The sequence below is a fragment of the Trichomycterus rosablanca genome, chromosome 1 (genome assembly GCF_030014385.1).
Source record: "Trichomycterus rosablanca isolate fTriRos1 chromosome 1, fTriRos1.hap1, whole genome shotgun sequence".
NCBI lineage: Eukaryota > Metazoa > Chordata > Actinopteri > Siluriformes > Trichomycteridae > Trichomycterus > Trichomycterus rosablanca.
The window spans coordinates 50195181-50221087 of record NC_085988.1 but is presented as its reverse complement, the minus strand read 5'-3'; the positions used below and the strand labels follow the sequence as shown (position 1 = coordinate 50221087).

The window sequence follows — 25907 nt, the reverse complement described above, 5'->3', positions numbered from 1 at the left end:
GAAAGTCTGCAGGCTAGAGGACCACTGAGGCTTTGAAGGATTCCCAGATGCACTTGATTCTCCAGGTTTGTTTAGACGTTCACTCATTATTACACCACCGTTTTATATTTGAGAGATGAATAAAAAGAAAATCAATCAGCCCAAGTTCAAAATGTTTATTAGTTTTTTCCATCATCTTTCTCACAATGAAGCCAGATAGAAAGCTTTAAAATGCTTTTTTTGTTTGATGGTTGGATTTGTTACTTTTAAGCTAACAGAAAAAGGAAAAAGCAAGAAAAGCACAACAATTTCAGAGTGTGGCAGCAGAGGCGTCAGCATGCGGTGGGGTGTGTGGTCAAGTCCATCAGTGTTTGGGACAGATGTGCAGGGGAGTGTCTGCTCATCCGTTTGTACTTTTGATTGATAGAACCCCCCGAAACAAACTACTAAATCACTCCCCTCATTAACAATACCGACATAACCAAGCAGAAAAGTAGAAATGCAGCATGGCATGACAAATTTTCAACACTTTGTTTGTATTATTCGTAATTTATTGTTAAATGAGCTAAACAGCCCTGTGGGAATGTTAATAAATATTACTGAGGCTGGGTGTTTCCCACTGAGAGATGGTCACTATGATGAATACTTCTACTTTGTCATCCTACTAGTCCCATATGCCACCCCACATCCCATATGGAACAGGAAGAGCTGGTTGATATTACAGTAATTAAACATCAATCCTGTTGATGAACTAAAATACATTTTGACTTGATCCTTGCTGTAAGCTGTACATAAGCGCTAGAGTTTTATTTTGACTATAGGTGTAAATTTAGTGGTACAACACAGAAGAAGAGAGCTTCTTCCCAGCCGGTCAATATTTGATTGACAGGTCCATTTAACCAACGGCTAATTTAAACAAGCTAGCAGAGAGTTACTATACACCCACTCCCCAAAAACCAAAAACAATAACAATAATAATAAAAAAGATCAAAAAAAAAAAAAAAAAAAAAAAAAAAAAAAACAGTACACATGGGTCAAAAAGAAAACCTAGATGAAGACAAGGCGGCCACCTTGCAAAGGCAAAGTCATGTGCATGTGTGTGATCTGTCTGGTGGCAGCCAAGTGCCTGTTTGCACCTAGAAGCTGCAGGGCTGTGAGATGAGGTCTCATTTCAGCAGGGCCTTTATGGCATCACTTTCTGCTGCCTCGAAGGCACTCAACCCATCTGGTCCCTTTCTTTCCTTATCAGCACCCTGTGCAAGCAGAAGAAAAAATACATTAAAAAATGACCATGTTTAAATGTCCTACAATTATTTCCTGTGGCACAAGCACAATTATCACCATACCAGATCTAAAGAAGGGATGTTATTAGGTCTCTCTTTCGTACCGAAAGTGTAAACCTGAAAAGAGCTACATTCATTAAAATCACACCTGGAAGCAGTTGTGTGTCAGAACGCACATTAAACTCTGCACATGTGGATGTCTGTGTAACATTATTTATTTACAAAAAATTATTTGGATATTCGGCATCATGTACCAGAGTAAAGGTACAATCATTATGTCACATAGCATCATATACACCGATCAGCCATGACATTAAAACCACATCCTTGTTTCTACACACACTGTCCATTTTATCAGCTCCACTTACCATATAGAAGCACTTTGTAGTTCTACAATTACTGACTGTAGTCCATCTGTTTCTCTGCATGCTTTTTAATCCCCCTTTCACCCTGTTCTTCACTGGTCAGGACCCCCACAGAACCACCACAGAGCAGGTATTATTTGGGTGGTGGATCATTCTCAGCACTGCAGTGACACTGACATGGTGGTGGTGTGTTAGTGTGTGTTGTGCTGGTATAAGTGGGTCAGACACAGCAGCGCTGCTGGAGTTTTGAAACACCTCACTGTCACTGCTGGACTGAGAATAGTCCACCAACCTGAAAATATCCTGCCAACAGCACCGTGTGGGCAGCATCATGTGACCACTGATGAAGGTCTAGAAGATGACCAACTCAAACAGCAGCAATAGATGAGTGATCGTCTCTGACTTTACATCTACAAGGTGAACCAACTAGGTAGGAGTGTCTAATAGAGTGGACAGTGAGTGGACACGGTATTTAAAAACTCCAGCAGCGCTGTTGTGTCTGATCCACTCATACTAGCACAACACACACTAACACACCACCACCATGTGTCACTGCAGTGCTGAGAATGATCCACCACCTAAATAATACCTGCTCTGTGGTGGTCCTGTGGGGTTCCTGACTATTGAAGAACAGGGTGAAAGCAGGCAAAAAAAGCATGCAGAGAAACAGATGGACTACAGTCAGTAATTGTAGAACTACAAAGTGCTCCTATATGGTAAGTGGAGCTGATAAAATGGACAGTGAGTGTAGAGACAAGGAGGTGGTTTTAATGTTATGGCTGATCGGTGTATAATTATGTTAATGTTGTTAAGAAGAGTTTTAATATCTGACTGCATTTATAATTTATGATTTGTGGAACACTGAACCAGTTAATGGTGTTTTATGTTCGTGCTACCTTTACACATTGCTGCCATTTTCACAGCATTATACTGTTTTATAAATATGCGTTGATATAAAGCTTGATGACATGACGTTTTATATTTTGATGAGATGCTATGAGCTTGTAGCTTATTGGTTAAAAGATACTGGCAAAATTTGCATCTCTAATTTGGTTGCAACTTGAGGTAAAGTGAGTCGACACTGACTCCTTTAGCATCTTCAAAGGTACCTATAACTTTTCAGTGGGGGGGGGGGGGGGGGGGGGGGGGGGTTGGGGGTTGACAGAGGCATTTATGTTGCCATCATATAATGCATTTGTTTTATTGTAATGTGCCTCCGAAGGCTGCATCGACCTTTATAGCCCACCTACACTGCATACAAACACAGCCTCTTTTACTCATTGGTTGATGTGCATTCAGTCAAGTGGAGGCAACAAAAGCTTATTTTATATTCTGTTTATATTACACAACATTTGGTTTTGTACCAAGTTACTCTTCATGCACACTAAACAACACTGAGGATTATTTCCTAATCAAACTACACAGATCTTTTTCAACCACAAGATACTGCATGTCCGTTTTTTTTTTTTTTTTTAAATAGTTAACCCACAGAGTTTTTGTCTCTTCCCTTTCACTTTAGATATCAACAGAATGCCAATGTTGTGCCAAAGCAGTCACCCACAAGTGAGGCTATAGTTTGAACAGTGTTGATAAAATCTGCCTGTAATTTGAATAAGGCTTCACTCACTGTCATTTTGGTTAGTAAAGTGCAGTGGTAGCAGAGGCTGGACAGGGCACACGTATGGATAAACTAACTGTGCCGTTTACATTGCATTAGATATTAACATTTGAACATATGCACAAATTTATTTTGGTTCAGTGAGGACTTTTAAATGTTTAATACAAGGGTTTGAAAGTAAATGATGTGAAACAGGAACAAAAAGCACCAAGTGTAGTGTGCAGTCTATAAATATGAAACCTACAGTTGAAAGAAAAGTGTGTGAGTGTGAGAAAAAGAGAAAATGAATGAAAGATAGTAGATAACTGTCTGTAGATAACTGCATATGTCAGTTTCACACACTTTTGTTACATTCATGACAGGACAGGTCATTTATCAGTTTAGATCTTTAATGTCAAACACAGTCCTGGACAATTTTGTATCTCCAGTCCACCTCACTTGCATGTTTTTGGACTTTGAGAGGAAACCGGAGCTCCCGAAAGAAACCCATGCACACTGGGAGACACCGGAAGAACATGCAAAGTCCACACAGAAAGGACCCAGACCACTCCACCTGGGAATCGAATCCAGGACCTTCTAGCTTTGAGGCGACAGTGCTACCCACTGAGCCACCGTGCCGCCCCTTGTCCCATTGAAAGTGTATTATATGCAACATGGTGCAGCCCTGCAATCTTTTGTTAATATAATGAAGGCAGGTTTAATTAATTAAGTCACATATTGTTAACATTTATTGATTAAATTGAACTCACTTTATAAGAGTTCAGTCAACACATTTTGTTCTTTGTGTAGCAGAGTAATTTTTATGCTGTCCTTAATACGTTTCTTATATACATTTTTATAAAATATTTAAAAATGCAAAAGCATTTTCCCTTTCCCTCCCAATCTAGTTGAGTTCAGTTTACCCACAGCTACAGACCCCCAAATAAGTACTTTAGAAGGCATCATATGCTGCTCCAAAATGTGTATGTACCACTCAGCATTAGTGATGCCTTCACAGATGTAAAAGTTGCCCATGCTATTGGCGCGAACATAAGCCATACCTGACAGGAGCTGGTTTTAAAATTTTGAGTTGGTAACAATAGACATGGTCCTTTTCCCTGAACAACACGTCATTGACTATTTCCAAAAACAGTGAACTCGTATATGGCAGCACATGTGTCAACTTTGTGTCCGTTTATTTCAGATGCGCTTGAGACCAAATAAGTCACCAGCATTTCTGGAAGTTGTTGGTAAATTGCTGTCAGCATCCACACAGGGGAGCAGAATCAAAAACTGCAGCTGCGGGAAGCTTCTAATTTTAGCTTTGTCACAATAACAGTCCCATATAACCCTATGTAACCCCAGCAAGCACTGTGCAAGTGAAATAGAGTGAATGCTAGCACAGCCCATTCACTCTGGAGTGCCTTTCTTCTATTCAATGTAAAAAATGTCATTCAGTCCAGATAATGTTCGGAAACAGACTGAAATGCGTGTGCAGATTAAAAGGCCATATATAGATGGTCTCTAAGAACTGTGTATACTCTGGCTTTTGGCTTTATTTCACAATACATGTTCTTGCGAATATTTGTTAATATCTGGATAGTCATTAGGCAGACTCTGACAAGTATAATGATGTATGGTGTGTGCATGTGCTGTTGTTACTTGTTAAAAAAAAAATCTAAAAAACCATAACCATAACTCACATTTTCTGATTAGGTTTGTGATGACATCTCATTTCAGCTGAAATATTGGATTTGTATGGTAGTGTGAACTGAAATGGAATTTATAAATGACGTTGAAATTTGTAGTTTTTTATTGATACCACAAGTGTGTTTAATAACATAAAAATGGCCCCAGATCAAAGGCCAGGAATCTTATTATTTGTTCCGTCACCTCCTGTAATAAATAATAATAATAATGACATCTAATAATAGTAATCAGGATTTTTCTCTCAACTTAAATGGCCCAACCTCTCATTTCTTTAGTAACATTAAGGTAAGAAACACGCTTTTTTGGGTAATCTTTTCTACCCTTCTTTATCAAGGGTACCAATAATTCGCTCACTGCACCACCATCCTAAAGAGTTGTCTGCATGCATATGTCAGTACCTTCTCTAGTAGAATCTTGACACAGGAAAGGTGACCCTCATAGGTAGCAGACAACAATGGAGTGATGCCATGTTTGTCCGGAGCCTGAGAAAGAAAGAGAGCGCAAAGAGAGAAAGAATGAGAGGCTGTGCTTTATAAGGTTTGTAGGCCCCTTGTCATTTAATTACCTCCTATGTACCCACAGTTCCTGGATTTATTGGACTAGTCTAATAAATGTTGTAGTCAGACTGAGTCGGACTTGCACTACTAAAAATTCAGGTCAATCTTAAGGCTGTATTGCTGTCTTGACATTCACATTTTAGGCTTGATTAGGATGATTATCTTCTGTTCTTAACATAACCTACATTAATGCTGTCAGTTAAATATTTCATTTTAACTGCTGACTTAGTGCAGTTATGGTCTGTACAGAGTAACAGTGCTGACTGGAAATGCACCCTAACCCACCCTCAGTGTGCATGTGTCAGCTCTGCTTACAGACACATTCTGAGATCTAACCCACAAATGGGAAAAAAATCATTTTAATCATGAACAATAAAACTGAAGCACATTAAAATCTCAAACAGTGCAGCTGTTTTGCATCAGCATAAAGGTTTACTACAGCTTGTTTTAACATTTACTATACTTTTCTATAGTATTTTGTGTTATTGTACACAGCACAATATTATATTACAACATGAGTTTTAATGTATTGCAACTGATTTAACAGCTTTAGTAATTAATAATATATTCGGTTGGTAATCTTAAGTTCGGTTATTGCAAATTCTTTTAAACAATAGCCATCATTAAAAAGCAGCAACCAAATTCAAATATTAAATATATCTCTGTGTTTGGAACGTTCGGATGGCGCAGCGGTCTGTTATGCTAGCCCACACATGCTGAGATCCGGGTTCAAACCTCAACTATTTTGTCAGTCGTCCAGTTGTCTACACAGACATGATTGGCTCTGTCTGAGGGGTGGGATGGCTGAAGCCCTGTGATGGACTGGTGTCCTGTCCAGGGTATTTCTGCATTGCGCCCAACGCTTACTATTGAAGCCTGACCCACCTTAGCCCTGACCAGGATAAAAGTCAATGAAAATGAATTGAATATCTGTGTTTTGTCCTAACTATGCTTTAAGCATTCCTAAATATTATAAAATAAATTAAGCTTACTGAAATAAACATGGAACAGAACCATAAAGAAAAGAAACATAAAAAGCTATAACACATGCTATCATAGAAAGTTGATAGCTAATGACATTCTAATTCAACTTATTCAATAATACTTATTCAGTTACAACAGACATTAAGTTGATTACTAATTCAACTTATTCAATAATACTTATTCAGTTACAACAGACATTAGTTAATATAACATGGCCAGCACAGCCCTGCCTTTATTTAGAGTAACAGACCACTGAAGTCGTGTCGTCATTTTGTAGGCCACGCCATGTTGTTATGCCCATATTTGGTAACCCGGGTCGAAGAGAAAAATTGAATAGGAAAAATGAATGAAGATTTCGCAAATTGCCTCTCTCGCATCCTGTAGTCATAAAAAATGTTCCAAAGCTGTTACGTTTTGTTTTATGGAGATTCTTCTGTCTATTATTACTGGATCCTCTGAATTATGAAGTCGTTAAAGAGTCAAAATATGAATATTTGCTACATGTAAGCTAATGCTACTGCGCACTGAACTAACGTCACTAAACTGGAAGCCTCTCAATTTTTTCTTTTTTTTTTCTTTTATAAGCCTCTGAAATAACCGCACAGAGCAGCGCGATTCACCAGTGTAACAGTGGAGTGATATTCACAAGTTTTGGTTGATATTTTTAGTAGCTAGCTACATTAAAGTAGAAAGCAAGGATGGTTAGGTGTTACGCCTTTGGTTGCACTCACCAAAAGCGAGCCGCTCGTTCCGTTGATTTGATTGGTGTAGTTCAGTGACGTCTAATTAATGTGCAGTAGCATTAGCTTTCGTGTAGCATTATTAGTATCACGACCCTTTAACAACCTCGTAATTCAGAGGATCCAGTGATGTAAAGGAGAAAAATTTACACAGGACAAAACGTATAGGGTTCTGAACATGTTTATTTAGCACAGGATGTGTTAGAGTCGATTTTTTGAAAACCCCGTTCATTTTTCCCATAGGAAATCTGACTTGGACCCGGGTCTCCAAATATGGGCATAACGAGGACTACAGAATGACGCACGACTTCAGTGGTCTATAAAACTGAATATAGTTAACTGCGTTTATTCGCAAGACTATACATAATTTAGGTTCTTGATCATCACCATCTACCATACATCATTTTATGAAATGACTCAGAAATATCAGTCAGTCTAGGGCAAGACCAAAAACCTGTTGAATGTGTGTGACCTTTCAGCGCTTAAGACTCAGCACTGTATGAGCAGCCATCAAGCCACTGTGATCAAAATAGCAACGTGGGCTCAGAACAACTAACTGTTAGTACTTACTGTCTGACACATTAAGAGGTGCAACCTGAAAACCGATTATGCAAAGGTAAACACATACATGAGTTGTCTTGGCCCAAGCTTAACTGTATTAGTGAAAGGTGCAAAAGCCAACACCTGTTATGGGTTGTGGGGTGCATCAGTGCCTACGGTATGGACAAACTGCATGTATGTGAAGGCACTGTATGTTGAGGCAGGTATTGGGATTTTAGATGAAGAGGAGAATCCAATGACAGACGCTTGATTTTATTGCATTTTACAAACTGTCCCAACTTTTCGTTAATGGGATTTCTAATGGGATACCACATGCAGACACTTCAACTATAATTAAAATGCATTAAAACTTTTCTTGTTTATGATTTATTTATTTAAGCACCAAGATTGTTAAAATCTAAGTCAGAATTTAGAAAAAACACCATAAGCTGTAAGAATTAATTAATCTTAATTCATCTTTTTCTTTTAACCAAAAACATGTCGACTAGCCTTGCACATCTCTATGTAGCACTGGGTGTACGTGCGCTTACATTGACATCTGCTCCTTTAGACAACAGGAACTCCACCATCTCAGCCTGGCCACAGTCTGCAGCGTAATGCAGGGGCTTTCTACCACCTTCCAATGTCCGGTTTACATCCTCATTCTGTGCACACAAACACAAACACAGTCAGTACAATGATAATGTACACTGGACCTCCCCAACTCAAACCCAATGTTTAAAACACATTAATGCCACAATGAAAGCAAACATGCTGATGCACACATGTACTCACACCACAAAACTTTCGTTGAGCCACAGAATACAATCTCACACAAAACCAAATATAAACACCGTCAGAAACTCTCATGCATACACAAGCAGTCTAAAATAGCACCATGATACAAATGGTGCTTATACTATTTCTAAAAATGAATCGGGCTTACTTTGTGAGGTTATTTCTTTTGTAATAATAATTTAGACGTATTTATTGCAGTGCATTCAGCACTATGCTTACGTACATGACTATAAACGTATAAATGTACAATGACGAATAGTGAATAGTCGAATCTTCCCGATATTAACACTTTGTTAGTTAATAGCAATACCAGTAAAATTGACTTTTTTTTTTCTGAACCAGTTTGTTACGACAGCAAGCCAATAAGCAAACCAGGAAGCATTTAGGCCAACTCTGACTTTATCAAACACAGTGGTACCTCAGTAGTCGCTAATTGGTTTCGGGAGACAAGACGAGTACCAAACAAATTTTTCCTATGAAGAATAATAAAAATAAATTGTATGCATTCGCAAACCAAAGACAATGCACATTTTAAGGGAATATGTTGCATATCATTACTTTACAAGAGAAATGTAAAAAAAAAAGCACAAACACACACAAAATGACCACAAAAGATAATAAAGGGGAAACACACAGGGCAAGAGTGACAGACAGAACCTTTGCGAATAGCGATGACATCAGAGTGGCTACTAGTAGTAGTTGGCGATTCATTGACCTTCAGAATGGAGTGTTTTTGATTCTAGCGTGAATTGTGCATGGATATGATAACATATGCCCTTCTATTTGAATGCTCCAGTTCTTGATGACTTTCTCTGTGGTTCCGAAATAACAGACTTACAGACGTCATATAATGGCTATGGTATCTTGTGATTCCGGTAGAATTTGCTTCACCACATGAAATGTTAAGAAAAAGGGACCCAATAAATTATGATGCTACCTAAAACCAAAAAAGTATGATGTGGCATCCATACAAGAGATACAGCTTGGAATGGGAAAGGGATCTAAATATAGAAATTAGTGAGGATCAATGGAACCTCAGAGGTCCAACTTTTTGTAATTTACAATTTTACTGGACACCATAAAGACTAAAAAGCCTGGGGTAAAACAACCAGCAAAGTGTTGGAAATGTCAGAAAAGAGTGCAGACTAGGGATGTCCCGATCACGTTTTTTTGTTCCCGATACCGATCCCGATTATTAATTTTGATCCCGATCCGATACCGAGTCTCAAACCGATACTTGTATTTTCTAGATATTGTCTAGATAAGAACTGGATAATACTGTTCACACAGTGCATACTTCAAGTACATTACAGTTATTCAAATTAATCCAATGTATATGTTTAACAACTAAATAGCTCTGCAGTGCTGTAGGGAAAAATGCTGCATCCAAGCTATTGCTTAATGTTCTTTTATTTTTACAAAATAAATCAAAATGAGTGAGATAATTACAGTTTTACTTTAAACTTTACATTCGAAGAAAACAAATCTGTTTAATGCAGTGATACACTAAAAATGAACAGAAATCTGTGTAGCAGCTTAACTTGAATATAAGAAAAAGAAAGTTACTTAAAAGCATTACAGTAAAACCTGAATACCAAAATAAAATGGAAAGGCTCTTTTGTTATGAAGGAAAGCCAGTTCTTAAAGTGCTTGTATTGTGACAATGGTTTGATGGACGTTCCTATGCGAAGTGAGTGTGTTTTGACCCTTTGGGGCTTCCATAGTGCATGAAACAGCTAGAGTCAACAGTCCGCTATTTATTTCTTTATTAAGCAAGTGCATCACTACGTTGTTTTGTAAACCGGAGTGATCCTTGACTCACACACCATATAAATAGTAAAATTCTACAGTAATGAATGCAGCTCTGCTCCTACCGCCTCGTGAAACGCTCACATTGCAGACATTACACTACACTGTTGGACTTGTTTCACTTTCCAATTCAAACTATTTCCACACAGCGGACATGCTGATGTAAAACAAAAGATCGGGATTAGGATCGGGTTTAGTAAAGCCGATTCCGATCAGTTAAAAAATGCCTTGATCGGCCCCGATCCCGATCTTTGAGATCGGATCGGGACATCCCTAGTGCAGACTGAATCATGTTCTGTGAGACTGCTCTAAAAAGACAAGAATTCTAAAAGATCCATGAGTATTTTAGTGAAGATTACTGCAATACAGTTTCTTTCGCTCAAAGCTTTATGCTCTGGGGGATACTACGGCCCTGGTACGGTCTCCAGAACACCTGACTAACTGGATTCATACATGTATTATGATTGAAATACAAATAATCTTAAGGAAATGGAAATGATCAAGCATCCCATCTTTGCAAGAATGGCTCGGTGAACTGGCAAAAGTGGCATCTTATGAAAGGATGTCATTTAGACTGTAGCAAAAGATGGACAAATTTACAAACACACTGACAGGATATTTTACATTTATCTTCAGAATGAGGAAAATGTTTAACTTTTCCCCATTTGAAAAATTGAAATTCCAAGACTGCCATGACATACATACACGTTTAAATACCTGTTTACATGCTACCAAATACACATATCAGGCATAACATTATGACCACCTCTCTAATATTGTGTTGTGAGGTGGGGCCTCCATGGATCGGACTTGTTTGTCCAGCACATCCCACAGATGCTCGATTGGATTGAGATCTGGGAAATTTGAAGGTCAAGTCCCCAAACTCCTCAAACTCATTGTTGTGCTCCTTAAACCATTCCTGAACCATTTTTGCTTTGTGGCAGGGTGCATTATCCCACTACAAGAGGCCACAGCCATCAGGGAATGCCGTTTCCATGACAGGGTGTACATGGTCTGCAACAACGCTTAGGTAGGTGGTACGTGTCAAAGTAACACCCACATGGATGGCAGGACCCAAGGTTTCCCAGCAGAACATTGCCCAAAGCATCACACTGCCTCCCCCAGCTTGCCTTCTTCCCACAGTGCATCTATTTTTAGAACATGTCCTGCGGGCGACTCACGTGGTCCCTGCGGACGACCAGGTGCCCGCGGGCACCGTGTTGGTGACCCCTGGTCTAAAGCCTGCTACATTCATGCAAGTGAGGTGCAAGGTCAATAAGATGCTCTGCGCTTAAAAAAATATCAAACACCAACACCAGCCCCACTGACACAGTTTCAATATTATAATATTTGTGGTAGCCATGACAGGAAGTTAGTTTTTTCTCCAGCCACTAGTTTTTTAAACACTCCACAATAAGCAGGTGAATTGGTAACAGGTGAAAGTATTATGATCCACCAAAGGCTGCAAGACTGTGTGGGACTAGACCAAAAACCACTGGTGAATTTGCATTTTTGAGTCCTGGCTGCACTGCATGAGAAACAATCATGCTACTGTGATAAATATAGCCACACAAGCTTGGGAGTACTTAGAAAAAGACATTGTCATTTCACACAGTCCACCGCTGCATTACAAAATGGTTTAAGGCATTCAGGTGCCTTAAACCAAGCCAAAGAGAAAGTGATATATCAATTCTATGCTCTGGACCAGAACTCATATCAGACAGACTAAACTACAGTGGATACACGTGCTGTGGTCAGAAAGTTAATGTTTCAGCTTGTTTTTGAGAAAAAGGGACATTGAGTTTTCTGTGCCAAAGACGAAAAAGACCATGCATCAGTAACTTCACACATATGGATCAGTGCCCACCTCTACTACTGAAAAGGAGCTGTATGATTGGAATTTTAGAGACACGTGCAGCCATCAAGGTAATGTCTTTTCCTGGAAAGTCCATAGCCAGACAATGCCAGACAATGCCAGTAGGCAGCAGACCAGATCGGTTTGCAATTAAAAATGTATACCACATCATGAGGAGAATCAGACAAAGCAGAGAATGTCCTGCCTCTTGCAGGAATGGGTAAAATTCCACTTGCAAAACTGCAATAATTAGTATTCTCAGTTAACCTAAGGGCAGACGAGTCCAAGTTTCAGCCTGCTTTGGGGGAAAATTTCGCATTTTACAAATTCCCCAACTTTTTCAGGCAAAATTCTTTTAGAATCATAAAAAGAGAGTTAAGCTGAGTGAAATGTTTGCTAGAAAAGGTTAATTCCATTCATTTCCAGCCACTAATCGTTGATATCGAAATGAAAAAAGGCAGAAGGAATATCACAAAACGTGAGCATGTCAGCTACCACAGACCGAAATACTGGTGTCACGTCACAAAACTGTGCTGTGCTTATAGAAGTGTCTATTTATAGGAGAGCACAATTCGATTCTCACTCAAAGGGGAAACTCTATGTTGCGTATGGCCACTTTTATAAGATTTTTTTTTACTTTACATTTATTTTGGTATCAAAGTATAATAATACAAATATCTGTAGTATTAAAAAATACTTCTGTGGATATTTATATCCTTTATCAAGACAATTTGTCTCAATGTGAACCTTTCATTTTAAATAAACTGACTGCCTCTCAGACTCTAGTACATTACTGTTCAACATCAATACAGCCATGTTAAACCTTGAAGGCATGAAACTCTGTTGTGTTTAATATTAGTGACTAATAAGGATGTAACGATGCATCACAAGATCGGTGCACGTGCCACGATTCGAATCGGTTATTCATTAAAGATGAATCGATAGTAGGCCAATCAGGTGGCGCAGCGGTAAAAACACACGCTGGAACCAGAGCTGGGATCTCAAATACATCGTATCGAATCTCAGCTCTGCCTACAGGCAAAGGCTGAGCGGCCACATGAACAACGATTGGCCTGTTGTTCAGATATGGGCGGGACTAAGCCGGATGTGGTCTCTCCCATGACTGGTGCAGTTGCGACCTCTGCTGGCTGACTGATGGCGCCTGCGGCTGCACTGCACTCGTCAAAGTGTAGGTGATAAGATGCATACGGCATGCTGCCCACGTGTCGGAGGGGGTGTGGGTTAGCTTCGTTCTCCTCAATCAGAGCAGGGATCGACATTGGTGGAGAAGAAGCATGACGCAATCAGGCAATTGGACGTGCTAAAAAAGGGAGAAAAAGGGGAGAAAATGCATAAAGAAAAAAAAAATTTTATTTTTATTTTTTAAAGAGAAATAATAAAAGAAACTTTGCCATCATTTTTCTTCAATTTCATTTTGTTTAAAAAAAAATTGGGGGAAAAAAATCACATTGTGAACACAGTATCGTTACATGCCTGTGACTAATAAATTGTTGTTTAAGTTGTGACTAATAAGTTGTTTTTTTGTGGTTAAAAGCACTTTAGTAAAGCATTCACTGGCTCTGGTCATTTCTCATCTCAGCAAGTAAGACTACAAAGACAAAAGTTAACAATGTGAGGCTTCTGTTATTGAGCAATATTCAGTTTAGGCTCCAAACCTGCATAGGTAGGAATAGCAAACTCGGTTACAACTGTGTATATAGTGGAAACAAAATAATGAATGTGTGTTCTACCCTTTAGTACAGTGGAAGTATTAAAAAGGAACATCGAGAAACCCACAATATTGCTAGCTCTGGGTGCAATGCGGCTGTCAACTTTGTCTGGTTGAAAAATCATTTCAAGTGCTGCAACAAACTAAAATAAAACCGTCAATTTTGATCATAATGTAAAAGTAATGATTGTTTCATTGTCTTGTCATTTCAATTTCTTATCATTGGAATTATGACAATCAAGTTACATAATTTGTTTCTGAGAAATTAACATGAATCATTTAGACAGGAAAGAAAAATTATAATACAATACTAGGGATGCATCAATACCATTTTTTTTCAACCGAGTACGAGTACAAGTACATGTATTTTAGTACTCGCCGATACCGATACCTATTTAGAATGATGCAATCTGGAGCATTATGGAATAGTGTAGTTTTTAGTGTAAAATAGTGCAGTGGAACAGTTGCTTGGGTTGCCATCACTAATTGTAAAAAAAAATGTAAAAAAAAAACACCGGACAGACATCATTGAGAAAGCTTCTGACAAGCTAACGTAAACGTTCATTAATAAACGCACGTAATTAACGTTGTGCACATCATACATGCAATGCGATTCTGCTGAATGAAATATTTACTTTAAAAAGATAATACAGTCCGATCCCATCTGAGCCGATTCTATCAGCACATACATTCGTGGTTCACCTCGGTAAATCGTAAACGACTCTGAGTCGGCTCCCGCTCTGTGGTAATAACCAGTATAATTAAGCCTGAGCTTTATAATGTAAGCGAGTCACACAAAATGTTCTGTAGTATTTGGTGTTTATTTGCAACCGCATCATTTATTATAACAGTAAACACGGAGAGATGACTGAGAAAAGAAGCTTAAAATGAGTCGACTCCTGAATCACTTGTATAGACACTGAACAGAGTATTGAACACAAACACGTCCTATAACAGCGGTCGCTGCTTTTGTAACTGGTTATCTTCGCTGTTAGCTCTATCTTGAAGGTTTTTTTTTTTCTTCAAACGGAACTAAATAACATTAAACGTGCGTGTGAGCGTGGTCAGTGAGAATAATTCAATCTGTCTCCCGTGGGTGAAAAATTAATTGCTTTAGTTTTAGAAGTAAAAACTTTTCTGCTTGATGAACAGTGCAAAAATTATATTGCAATAACAGAGAAAATAGTACCTGTAACTGTAAGCAAATTTCTGCAACCCACTCAGATCTCCAACCATCAGTGGTGTTTCACACATGCCAAGTAGGTCTAAATAATGAACGACTTTCCTCAGGTTGGTAAGCCAGTAGGAAATGCCAGTGTCTAGCACGAGTGTTTAATCCCTGACAGACACTATTGGAAATTGAGTTTCTACCAGAGGGCAGCCAGGATGCAATTGCTTAGGTCCTCACTGTTTGAGTAATGGGACTGCACAAAGAACCCTGCTGAATTACCTTTAAGTCATGCTTATAGTATTTTATTTACTAGTAAAATAAAACCTTTTGTTTCTCCCTTAATACATAACAAATATGAATATATGAAATTGTAAATAAATGCCTCATATGGGTGACTTGTTTAAAAAGAACGTCCAGGTACTGAGTTTATTAGTTTTATTTATGTACAGTCATGTTTTTACACATGCAGACACAGGGAGAAAATGCAAACTCCACACAGAAAGGACCCAGACCACATCAGCTGGGAATCGAACCCAGGACCTTCTTGCTGTGAGGCAACAGTGCTACCCACCGAGCCACCGTGCCTTCCATCCAGGTAATGAAAAATAATAATCCTGGTATAAAATGAATTCACTCCTATATAAATATTGTACAGACTGTCCTTATGGTATGGTACTGGGCAGCGGCAATAAAGGCTGATATCAGAGGTGGATGATCAAAAGGTGACAACAGCAATGACATAAATTCAACTGAAGAATGAAAGAAAGCAATAATAAACCACTTCTGTACTCCATCAGGAAAACCAGCTGGAAAGAAACAACAGAATGACTGTCGCTATAGTGCCAGAAGATGGGACCCTCAGGTCGTAAGGCACTCAACTTGTTACTGAGAAAGAGCTGAAGATTCCTCTGAGAACAGCTAGCATTTATGACGCGACAAGGTCGAAGCCCTCTGGATGCTTAAGATTGACAAGCAAACAAAAAAGAATTTCAAAGATGCAAAAACAAGCTCAGAATAAGAATTAGAAGTATGAATCATGGCAAAGTGGAAGTCGTTATTTACGTGTTACTAGGCTATAAGGCCAGACATAAATTTTGCATTAGCTAGAAATTGTAGCACAAGCCAGGCTTGTAAAGTGTGGAAAGCTCTTCTCTAGGAATTGGGACAATATGGGCAGCATTTTGGATTGGAGGTAATTGGTTAGAAATATGTGTGATTGGGGCAAAACGTAGACTGTTCTGCTGTAGCAAAATAACAGTAACAAAATATTCTACCATATGGAGTAATATGCCAAATACTGTAAGTACATCAATATTTATTGAAATGTGGAGCTCCCAAGACATAAATCAACTATGTAAATAAAAAAAAGCAAGGTCTAAACATAAAATTTAAAAATCTTCTTAGCAAGAAGGTCCTGGGTTCGATCCCCATGTGGGACGGTACGTGTCCTTTCTGTGCGGAGTTTGCATGTTCTCCCCATGTCTGTGTGGGCTTCCTCCGGGAGCTCCGGTTTCCTCCCACAGTCCAAAAACATGCAAGCGAGGTGAATTGCCCTATAGGTGAATGGGTGTGTGTGTGTGTGTGTATGTGTGTCTGCCCTGCAATGGATTGGCGCCCCATTACTATGTGCCTTGCGCCCATTGAAAAGCTGGGATAGGTTGGATAAGCGGTTAAGAGAGCGAGTGAGTGAGCAAAGATTTGTCTAGCACATTGCTGTATTTATGTTACAAAGGACTGTTATGTGGGTCTATAAACAATAGTTAACAGCCAAACGAACATGATTTGTGGAAGTAACTGCAGCTGGAAGCCTCTGCTTAATGTAACACGCCAGGAATGACTGCTAGCAGTTGATGAAGGTCAGCAGAGACTGATTTCTTTAAATCGCCTTTACATCAACAACCTTTTGGTATCAGCAAACTAAAATGGACATGATTAGGACATTTTTATAATGATCACATTATAAACAATAAAGTAATTGAGTGACCTTCATTATCAACAATGATGACAACAAGACTGATATTGGATAGTGTTGTGAATGGCATTCTGATTTCATGTGCAACCATTCAACTTAATGTCCCCCAGGCTTACGGTTGAACAAAAGAAGAAACAAAATCGAAATCATTTTTTAATAAGGTATAAACTTAAATTGACAAGACTTGCAAATATGCCCTACTGTTTATGGGACACTGGAATGCTAAAGCTAAGAAAAATTTCAAAATAAGACCTAGAGAACATACAACAAGCAACCAAATTCAGATGCTAGACATAACTGACAGAAGACCAGAGGAGCTATGGATGGAGCTCAAAGAGGTAATCAACAAACCTGAGAAAAAACCTGTGAAAAATGAAAAGGTCAAAGTAATTAATAGATACAGCAGATATTAAAACAAAGAAAGGCTAAAAATCAGGATGGATGAAGATCTTCTAAGGGAACTGGACTATGAATTCCAGAGAGTGCAAGCAAGGACAATGACCAATACAACAACTGTAACGTCATTGACACTGGAAACAAGAGTGGTATAAGACTGTTTTTCAGAAGATGTGTTATTTGAACCTTGAGTTGGTATTCTAGGGCAGGGGTTTTCAACCTGTGAAGACCACGCAAAATTATGGAATGTCCTTAGAAAGACAGGAATATCAGAGCATCTCATCGTTCTAATGAGGAATCTCTAGAATGACCAACATGCCCCAGCCATGACAGAAAATGGGCGTAGACTGGTTAGTACATTTTTTTAACTAGTCTGCTAGTTTAGACAAGACTACATTCTACCACTGTTCCTGTTCAGTATGCTAAATATATAGTAAGAAGTAGGACTGGAGGAAGATAACTGAGTATTCAAGACTGGTGAAAGAAACATCAATAACCTTCAATGTAAAGGTAACAACACTCAAAAGAAAACAGGAACACCAGAAGGCATTTTAGTCTTGGTTTGCTTAGTGTTCACACTCATAAATTTACAACTGAACCAAAATAAGTTATAAATAATTTTTAAACCATTTTTTTTAAAACTTAATGCAGGTTGAGCTTGTGTACACCTGGTGCTATTTTTCCAACTGGAAACACAGCAAGAGGTGGTAAATTGAATAAAGGAATTAAAACAGCGTTGGAAATTCCTCCACTACACACAACAAAGATATTTTGTCCTCTTGCAGTGTGTTTAGCATCACATCTTGTGACATCACATTCTGTATTTGATTCTTATTGCAATGAACCACATTAACAAAGCAATCTCTCCAGGGTTCATTTTATTCAAACCAAAGCTGACAAGTATAAACACACCTAAAGAGTGAAGAGATTTGACTTCAGCTTAATATGAACACAAAAGGTATGACGAGAAAAGACCACTAACGTTGTCATTTTGAATACAATGGTACCTTGAAACCTGACGTCAATTGGTTCTGGGACTGGAGTCGAGTTTTAAAACTGTTGAGTTTTAAGGTATTTTTTCCCATAAGAATGTATGAGAAACCTGTTAATGTGTCCCATGGTCCCGTGAAACTGTATATATTTTAGGCTAATGTAAAGTAAAGCGGTTGTTTTTCACACTTATACACTAAAAATAACGTAAGTATAATATAAAAGGTTCAAACTTAAAATATATTTCAGTGTTTGTATATAGAGAAATTTCATTAGTGGAGAGAACTTATGAGCAGTATTAATTAAGAGAGGTTGAGTGTTCCTGTGTCATTTTTTAGTACATTAATCCACGTTGGATTTGTTTCAAATACCACCATACAGTAGCACAGTTAATACAACAGCTGTAGGCATCAACAGGCAGCAAATCATATAATATTCCTCTACAGAAAGTCGAGAAAGAAGCCTTTAGAACTATAATTAAAACAGTGGATTCCAGGTATGTCTTAGGGGGGCAAAATACTTCAGGTCAGTTGCTAAACCAACGTTATAAGTGAACTGAAAGCGGAGATATATAAAAAGTCATCAACTTTTCTACGACAGACCAGTGGTCAAGTTGTACAGTGGAGTTTGCAAACGTCATTTTATTTGTTAAAGGGAGAGCTAAGGGTAACTGTACAATATTTAAATATTAAATAAACAATAAAAATTTTATTTATTGCAACAGTTTCACACATACTGATTCCATCATATATTGTCATTTTGCCACTTACCATATAGGAGCACTTTGTAGTTCTACAATCACTGACTGTAGTCCATCTGTTTCTCTGCATGGTTTTTAAGCCTGCTTTCACTCTGTTCTTCAATGGTCAGGACCCCCACAGGACCACTACAGAGCAGGTATTATTTCGGTGGTGGATCATTCTTAGCACTGCTGTGACACTGACATGGTGGTGGTGTGTTAGTGTGTGTTGTGCTGGTATGAGTGGATAAGACACAGCAGCGCTGATGAAGTTTTTAAACACCTCACTGTCACTGCTGGACTGAGAATAGTCCACCAACCAAAAATACATCTGGCCAACAGCGCCCCGTGGGCAGCATCCTGTGACCGCTGATGAAGGTCTAGAAGATGACCAACTCAAACATCAGCAATAGATGAGCGATTGTCTCTGACTTTACATCTACAAGGTGGATAGGACTAGGAGTGCCTAATAGAGTGGACAGTGAGTGTCTGATACACTAATACCAGCACAACACACACTAACAGACCACCACCATGTCAGTGTCACTGCAGTGCTGAGAATGATCCACCATCTAAATAATACCTGCTCTGTGGTGGTCCTGTGGGGAACAGGGTGAAAGCAGGCTAAAAATGTATGTAGAGAAACAGATGGACTACAGTCAGTATCTGTAGAACTACAAAGTGCTCCTGATCCTGCCGGTTCAAGCCCCACCACCGCCAAGGTGCCACTGTTTGGCCCCTGAGCAAGGCCCTTAACCCTCAATTGCTTAAAAATTGTGTTCAGTCATAAATGTAAGTCGCTTTGGATAAAAGTGTCTGCTAAATGCAGAAAATGTAAATGTAAAATGATAAAATGGACAGTGAGTGTGAAAAACAAGGCAGTAATTTTAAAGTTATGGCTGATCAGTGTATATAGGCTGTTAACTTGGGTAAAAAATAACGCCATGCTCACATGCGATTCTAAATATATATGGTATGCAAAAACGACAGACCCATTCCTTTCAAGATGATTTGCATGATTTGCAGAGATTGTTTGGCAACGCCCATCTGTTGGTATTTCCGTGTAAATCAAATAAACGCGGGCTGTATTATTGCTTATTGTTTAGGATCGAGACCTTCTTTAAGTAAAGCATTGCCATACTGGGCCTATATGCTGTTATCTGCATATAGAGGATGTCAGAGTATAAATGGCTGATTTGTATTGTATAGAACAGCCCGCTGAATTACACGCCCACTTGTTGTAGATCGAGCCGTTAACACAGCATTGTACTTAATAACGAGAATTACGTGCGTCGCAATATATTTACAGTATTAACAAACCAACTAAATTCACTGTTATTCTCGCTACGGTACAGTGCACGGTCTGATGGATATAGCGGGCTAGCTGGCTAACTACGCTGCTAAATGATAGCAACCGGTGTTATTATAATATACAGCCATTAGTTAGTCTAGTCAGGGCCGCAAATTAAATAGTGTCATGTTTTGAAATGCGCACTTTGGCAGCTAGTAAAGCCAGCTGACTAAATGTGGATAAACATAAATACTGTAAAGTTAGCTGTTTAGCTACATGCAACAAGCGGTTAGCAGCAGACACTTTAACAAGACCTGAACTCACTACTAAGCAAGCCGCTAATTACACAAACAGACAGACCCCTTCACCACAGTGTAATAATGCGTTCACATACATCTTTATATATAACAGCACGTCTGGCAACCAGTTAGTTATGTCTTGTATAAGTGGAAACACGCATTCACAAGCCCAGGCCAATAGTACTACACTACCTCCCTATTTACACCATACAATAGGTCACAGTCACACAAAACCCCTGACCAACGTCTTACCTGTTGCAATAAGGCCTTCACCTCATCCAATTCTCCATTTTTCAGAGCCCACATCAGCTCCTTGTCCCCCATCTTCTTCACTTTAGTATTTCCAGAAGCGACTCGCCGCCACACAAGCTACACAAAATTCACAATTCCACACAAGAGTTAGCCGAAAATGCTAGCAATGATACTCAATTCACACCGTTATCTCCAGTTTTCACCCAACCGTGTTTTTATTTTAACATACTGTTAACCTTATATGTGAGTGTTTCCAAATAGGTAAACATAAACAGATACGGAATTAACACGGCACTTACTGTGGTAAAAGTTTGAAAGGCGTCAGGGAAGGGATCCGCCTAGCCCAGTCAAACTAGCGGCTACTGCTACTTCCGCTACCGCAGTCCAGTCATTTCACATTAAAAGTGTATGGCGTCTCTTTACAACAGCGCTTCAGAGCAATACTTCAACAAAACAATAAAACATTTTAAAATTTCAAGCATAAATTACTAATATTTTATAAATAAAGTGACAGAAAACACGTTATTACATTCCATTAATGTTACTGTATTATTATAAAAGAATAAGTGATAATGTATCAGGTATTAGTCAAACCATTGAAAAGATATACAGAAAGCTCATATTCGAATACGTTTAGCTGTAATATTAAAATGTAATAAAATTTTATTTAAAGTGATAACAATAAAGTAATACGTTATAAGTTTATTTCATAATAAAGTAAAAAGAAATAATTAGACATATGAATACTATACACTGATCAGCCATAATATTAAAACCACCTTCTTGTTTCATTTACATTTTCAGCATTTAGCAGACACTTTTACCCAAAGCGACTTACACAATGAGCAATTGAGGGTTAAGGGCCTTGCTCAGCAGTGGCAACTTGGTGGTGGCGGGGCTTGAACCAGCAACCTTCTGTTTACTAGTCCAGTAACTTAACCACTGAGCTATCACTGGCTATACTGACTGGTCAGGACTCTCCCAGAACCAAACTGACATGGTGGTGGTGTGTTAGTGTGTGTTGTGCTGGTATGAGTGGATAAGACACAGAAATGCCGATGGAGTTTTTAAACACCTCACTGTCACTGCTGGACTGAGAATAGTCCACCAACCAAAAATATCCAGCCAACAGCGCCCCGTGGGCAGTGTCCTGTGACCACTGATGAAGGTCAAGAAGATGACCAACTCAAACAGCAGCAAAAGATGAGCGATCGTCTCTGACTTTACATCTACAAGGTGGACCAGCTAGGTAGGACTAGGAGTGTCTAATAAAGTGGACAGTGAGTGGACACGGTATTTAAAAACTCCAGCAGCGCTGCTGTGTCTGAGCCATTCATACCTGCACAACACACACTAACACACCACCACCATGTCAGTGTCACTAAAGTGCTGAGAATGATCCACCACCTAAATAATACCTGCTCTGTGGGGGTCCTGACCATGAAGATCAGTGTATAATATTATGTTATTTATAAAACGCACACAGAAAACCCTGTATTTCACTGCACACAAAAATGTCCTCAAAATTCATTTATTTCATTTTTAACTGCTTTATTTATTTTATTTATTTATTAAGATTTTAACGTCATGCTTTGGTTACATTCATGACAGAAACAGCAGTTACTCATTACACAAGATTCATCAGTTCAAAAGTTTAATGTCAAACACAGTCATGGACAATTTTGTATCTCCAATTCACCTCACTTACATGTTTTTGGACTGTGGGAGGAAACCGGAGCTCCCAGAGGAAACCCACACAGACACAGAGAGAATATGCAAACTCCACACAGATAAGACTCTGACCACCCCGTTTGGGGATCAAATCCAGGACCTTCTTGCTGTGAGGTGACAGTGCTACCCACTGAGCCACTAACTGCTTCATCCTGGTCAGTGTTGCAGGAGGTCGAGTTCCACCAGGAAACACTGGGTGCATTTAATACACGGCACAGAGCATCAGTCTATCTAGGACAGAGAAACTCCTTATCACCTATAAGATACTGTAATCTTACAATAATCTGTGTTGAGTATCAAATAGTCCCAGATCACTGATCTCCAGTTTCAGCAGTATGCTTTTGACTCTACCTCTAGCTGATACCATCTCAGTTATGTCTTCATTATTACTAAATTACCAATCCTTACAACTTCTGAGACTTTGGTGTGAGCCTGTAATGGACTAAGATTAGCCTGGATCCCATACGGCCCACATCTAATCTCCCTTTATACCATCACAAGAAGAGAGGATTTCAGTGCAATCTCCATTGAAAACCAGAGCACATAGTGAGTTTATAAGACTTTACCTGCAATGCTGGAAAAGCAAACTCCCCAGATGCCCAGGCTGACAGGAATGGTGGCTATATCAGTGTATGCTTGCATTCAATTCCACCATCACTTGTATTTAATTTGGATTCATTTACCTTGACTATTATATATTCTGTATGCTTTTTATCCATTTTCTTATTATTATTAATATATCTTACTTGTGTGTATTTCTAGTTATAAATTGAGTTCTACTTCTAAACTAATATCTGATATTTAATTAGTGGTAATAATTTTCCCCTGATTTATTAGTAGTTTGTCTATGTATTAATACTACATTTATATTAAAACCAAGTGAAGGATTTCAGTGGATTGCTGGTATGGTTTCTTTTTACCTTGTTTAGAATGTAATGGGCCCCACCTGCTCACCCAGTTCTGTTTTTTTTCTTTCTTTTTCATGAGAACTTGGTTGTTGCAGGTGCTCTGAGCAGCTTGCCATATTGTGACAACCAGTTTTTATTTATGTGCTATACCTTTTGTCTCCACTTTCTTCATTGCATGCTGAGGATGATTTTGTGTCTTTTATTTGTTATTTTGTCATCTCCTTGGCCCTCCTGGTCCTTGCTCACATCAGACCCAGGGTGAAGGAATACATGAATCCTCTACAGTTTGCCTACCAGCAAACATCGGCGTGGATGATGCTCTCATCTACATGTTACAGAGGGCTCATGCTCATCTGGACAGTGTAGACGCTACTGTGAGGATTTTTCATGCGCCTTCAATACTATCCAACCTGTGCTGCTAGGTGAAAAGATGTTGAAGATGCATGTGGAACCAGCTCTAGTCTCCTGGGTTATGGATTATCTATCTTCTAGACCACAGTATGTGCGACTTAAAAACTGTGTCTCTGTAAAAACGTTGTGCAGTATGGGGGCCCCACAAAGAACAGTGCTCTCCCCTTTTCTTGTTTATGCTGTATACATCGGACTTTCAGTATAACTCCAACAACTGTTGCTAGAACAATGGACACAAACCAAATAAACAAACTGATCAAGAAGGCCAGCTCCATAAAGGGGTCTGAACAGTTCAGCAGATAGCAGAGTTAAGAATGCTCACAAAGTTTAACTTAATAATCAAAAAACATTCACACCCACTTTATGCCTACATTTTGTATGCTATGCATGCACCATAAGACCAATGTTTACATATAAATACCTAATAAATACCTACATTTTTGTATGCTATGCATGCACCATAAGACTAATGTTTACATGTATATAGAATCTTACTGTAAATTTTTATTGCTTGTTTTTATACTGTTAGTGAATGTTGTATGTATGTAAGAAGTTGTTTGTTGTCTGATGTGAGCTGCTGTAACAAAGAAATTTCCTGCAAAGGATCAATAAAGGATCAGTAATTATCTATCTATCTATCTATCTATCTATCTATCTATCTATCTATCTATCTATCTATCTATCTATCTATCTATCTATCTATCTATCTATCTATCTATCTATCTATCTATCTATCTATCTATCTATCTATCTCACTATCTAATTTGTTACTTTGTTTCAATTATTTGGTCTATAATCAATTGGATCATTGTACCAACTGCCCCACCTGTATTCATACCTCTGAATGCAAGCACAGCAACTTATAGAAACTTCATAGATTGGACTACTTTGGTGGAACAATTGCATTTGAACTGCACTGTGTTTGAAATCCTCATGCACTGTTCAATGTTAAGTATGGTTTTGGTATTGTTCCAATTCTACTTATGGTGGTTGCCTTCATAACAGCATCAATTTTTCTAGGTACACTTGCACAAAGTCAGGGATTTTGTAGGATTTAAGTCAGGTGTATGATTAACCAATTATATCAAACAAATGATAATGCTTATCATTTTATTATGGTATATGAAGGTTGAAACACAGTCATTAACTGAAACAGAAACAGCTGTGTAGGAGGCTTAAAACTGGGCGAGGAACAGCCAAACTTTGCTACAAAGGTGAGGTTGTGAAAGAATTTCATATCACAGGTCATAAACCATGGCAAGACTGGGCTCAGCAATACACAAAGATTTCAAAGCAGACTAAGGTTTCAAGATGTGCTGTTCAAAATCTTTTGAAGGCAATGTTGAGGACCATAAATGCAGTGGTCAGCCAAGGAAACTTAGTGCAGCAGATCAAAGACAGATCATTCTTATTTCCCTTTGAAATCGGAAGATGTCGATCAGTGCCATTAGCTCAGAACTGGCAGAAACCAGTGGGACCAAGGTACACCCATCTACTTTTTAGAGAATTCTGACCAAAAGTGGTCCTCATGGAAGAATTGTGGCCAAAAAGCCATACATTCAACATGGAAACAAGGCCAAGCTACTTAACTTTTAGCAAAAACATAGGAACTGGGGTGCACGATGAGTCAAAAGTTTAAATATTTGGCTGTATTAGAAGGCAGTTTGTTCACTAAAAAGGCTGAGGAGCGGTACAAAAATGTCTGCAGGCAACAGTATGGGGCTGCATTTTAGCAAATGGAGTTAGGGATTTGGTTAAGATTAATGATGTTCTCAGTGCTGAGAGATACATGCAGATACTT

The 25907-nt window shown here is 38.7% G+C and overlaps 1 protein-coding gene across 1 annotated transcript; it reads right to left on the bottom strand.

Moving 5' to 3' along the window:
* Positions 1–140: 140 nt before the first annotated feature.
* On the bottom strand, positions 141–21445 carry mtpn (myotrophin). Its single transcript, XM_063004006.1, has 5 exons — positions 21356–21445; positions 21057–21173; positions 8307–8420; positions 5333–5416; positions 141–1232 (listed from the first exon to the last, which is right to left on the bottom strand). Exons 2-5 carry the CDS (start codon positions 21126–21128, stop codon positions 1146–1148), a joined length of 357 nt encoding a protein of 118 aa, XP_062860076.1. The 5' UTR covers positions 21129–21173; positions 21356–21445; the 3' UTR covers positions 141–1145.
* Between the last annotated feature and the right edge of the window lie 4462 nt (positions 21446–25907).

Bases quoted from the DNA above. Each gene is read 5' to 3' on its own strand.
- mtpn (XM_063004006.1), bottom strand. From the start codon at position 21,128: ATGGGGGACAAGGAGCTGATGTGGGCTCTGAAAAATGGAGAATTGGAT. The intron at 5,417-8,306 runs GTAAGCGCACGT...TTTCTTTCTCAG, and splicing joins CTAAAGGAGCAGATGTCAAT to GCTCCGGACAAACATGGCAT. The intron at 1,233-5,332 runs GTACTGACATAT...CTGCTTGCACAG, and splicing joins TCAAGATTCTACTAGAGAAG to GGTGCTGATAAGGAAAGAAA.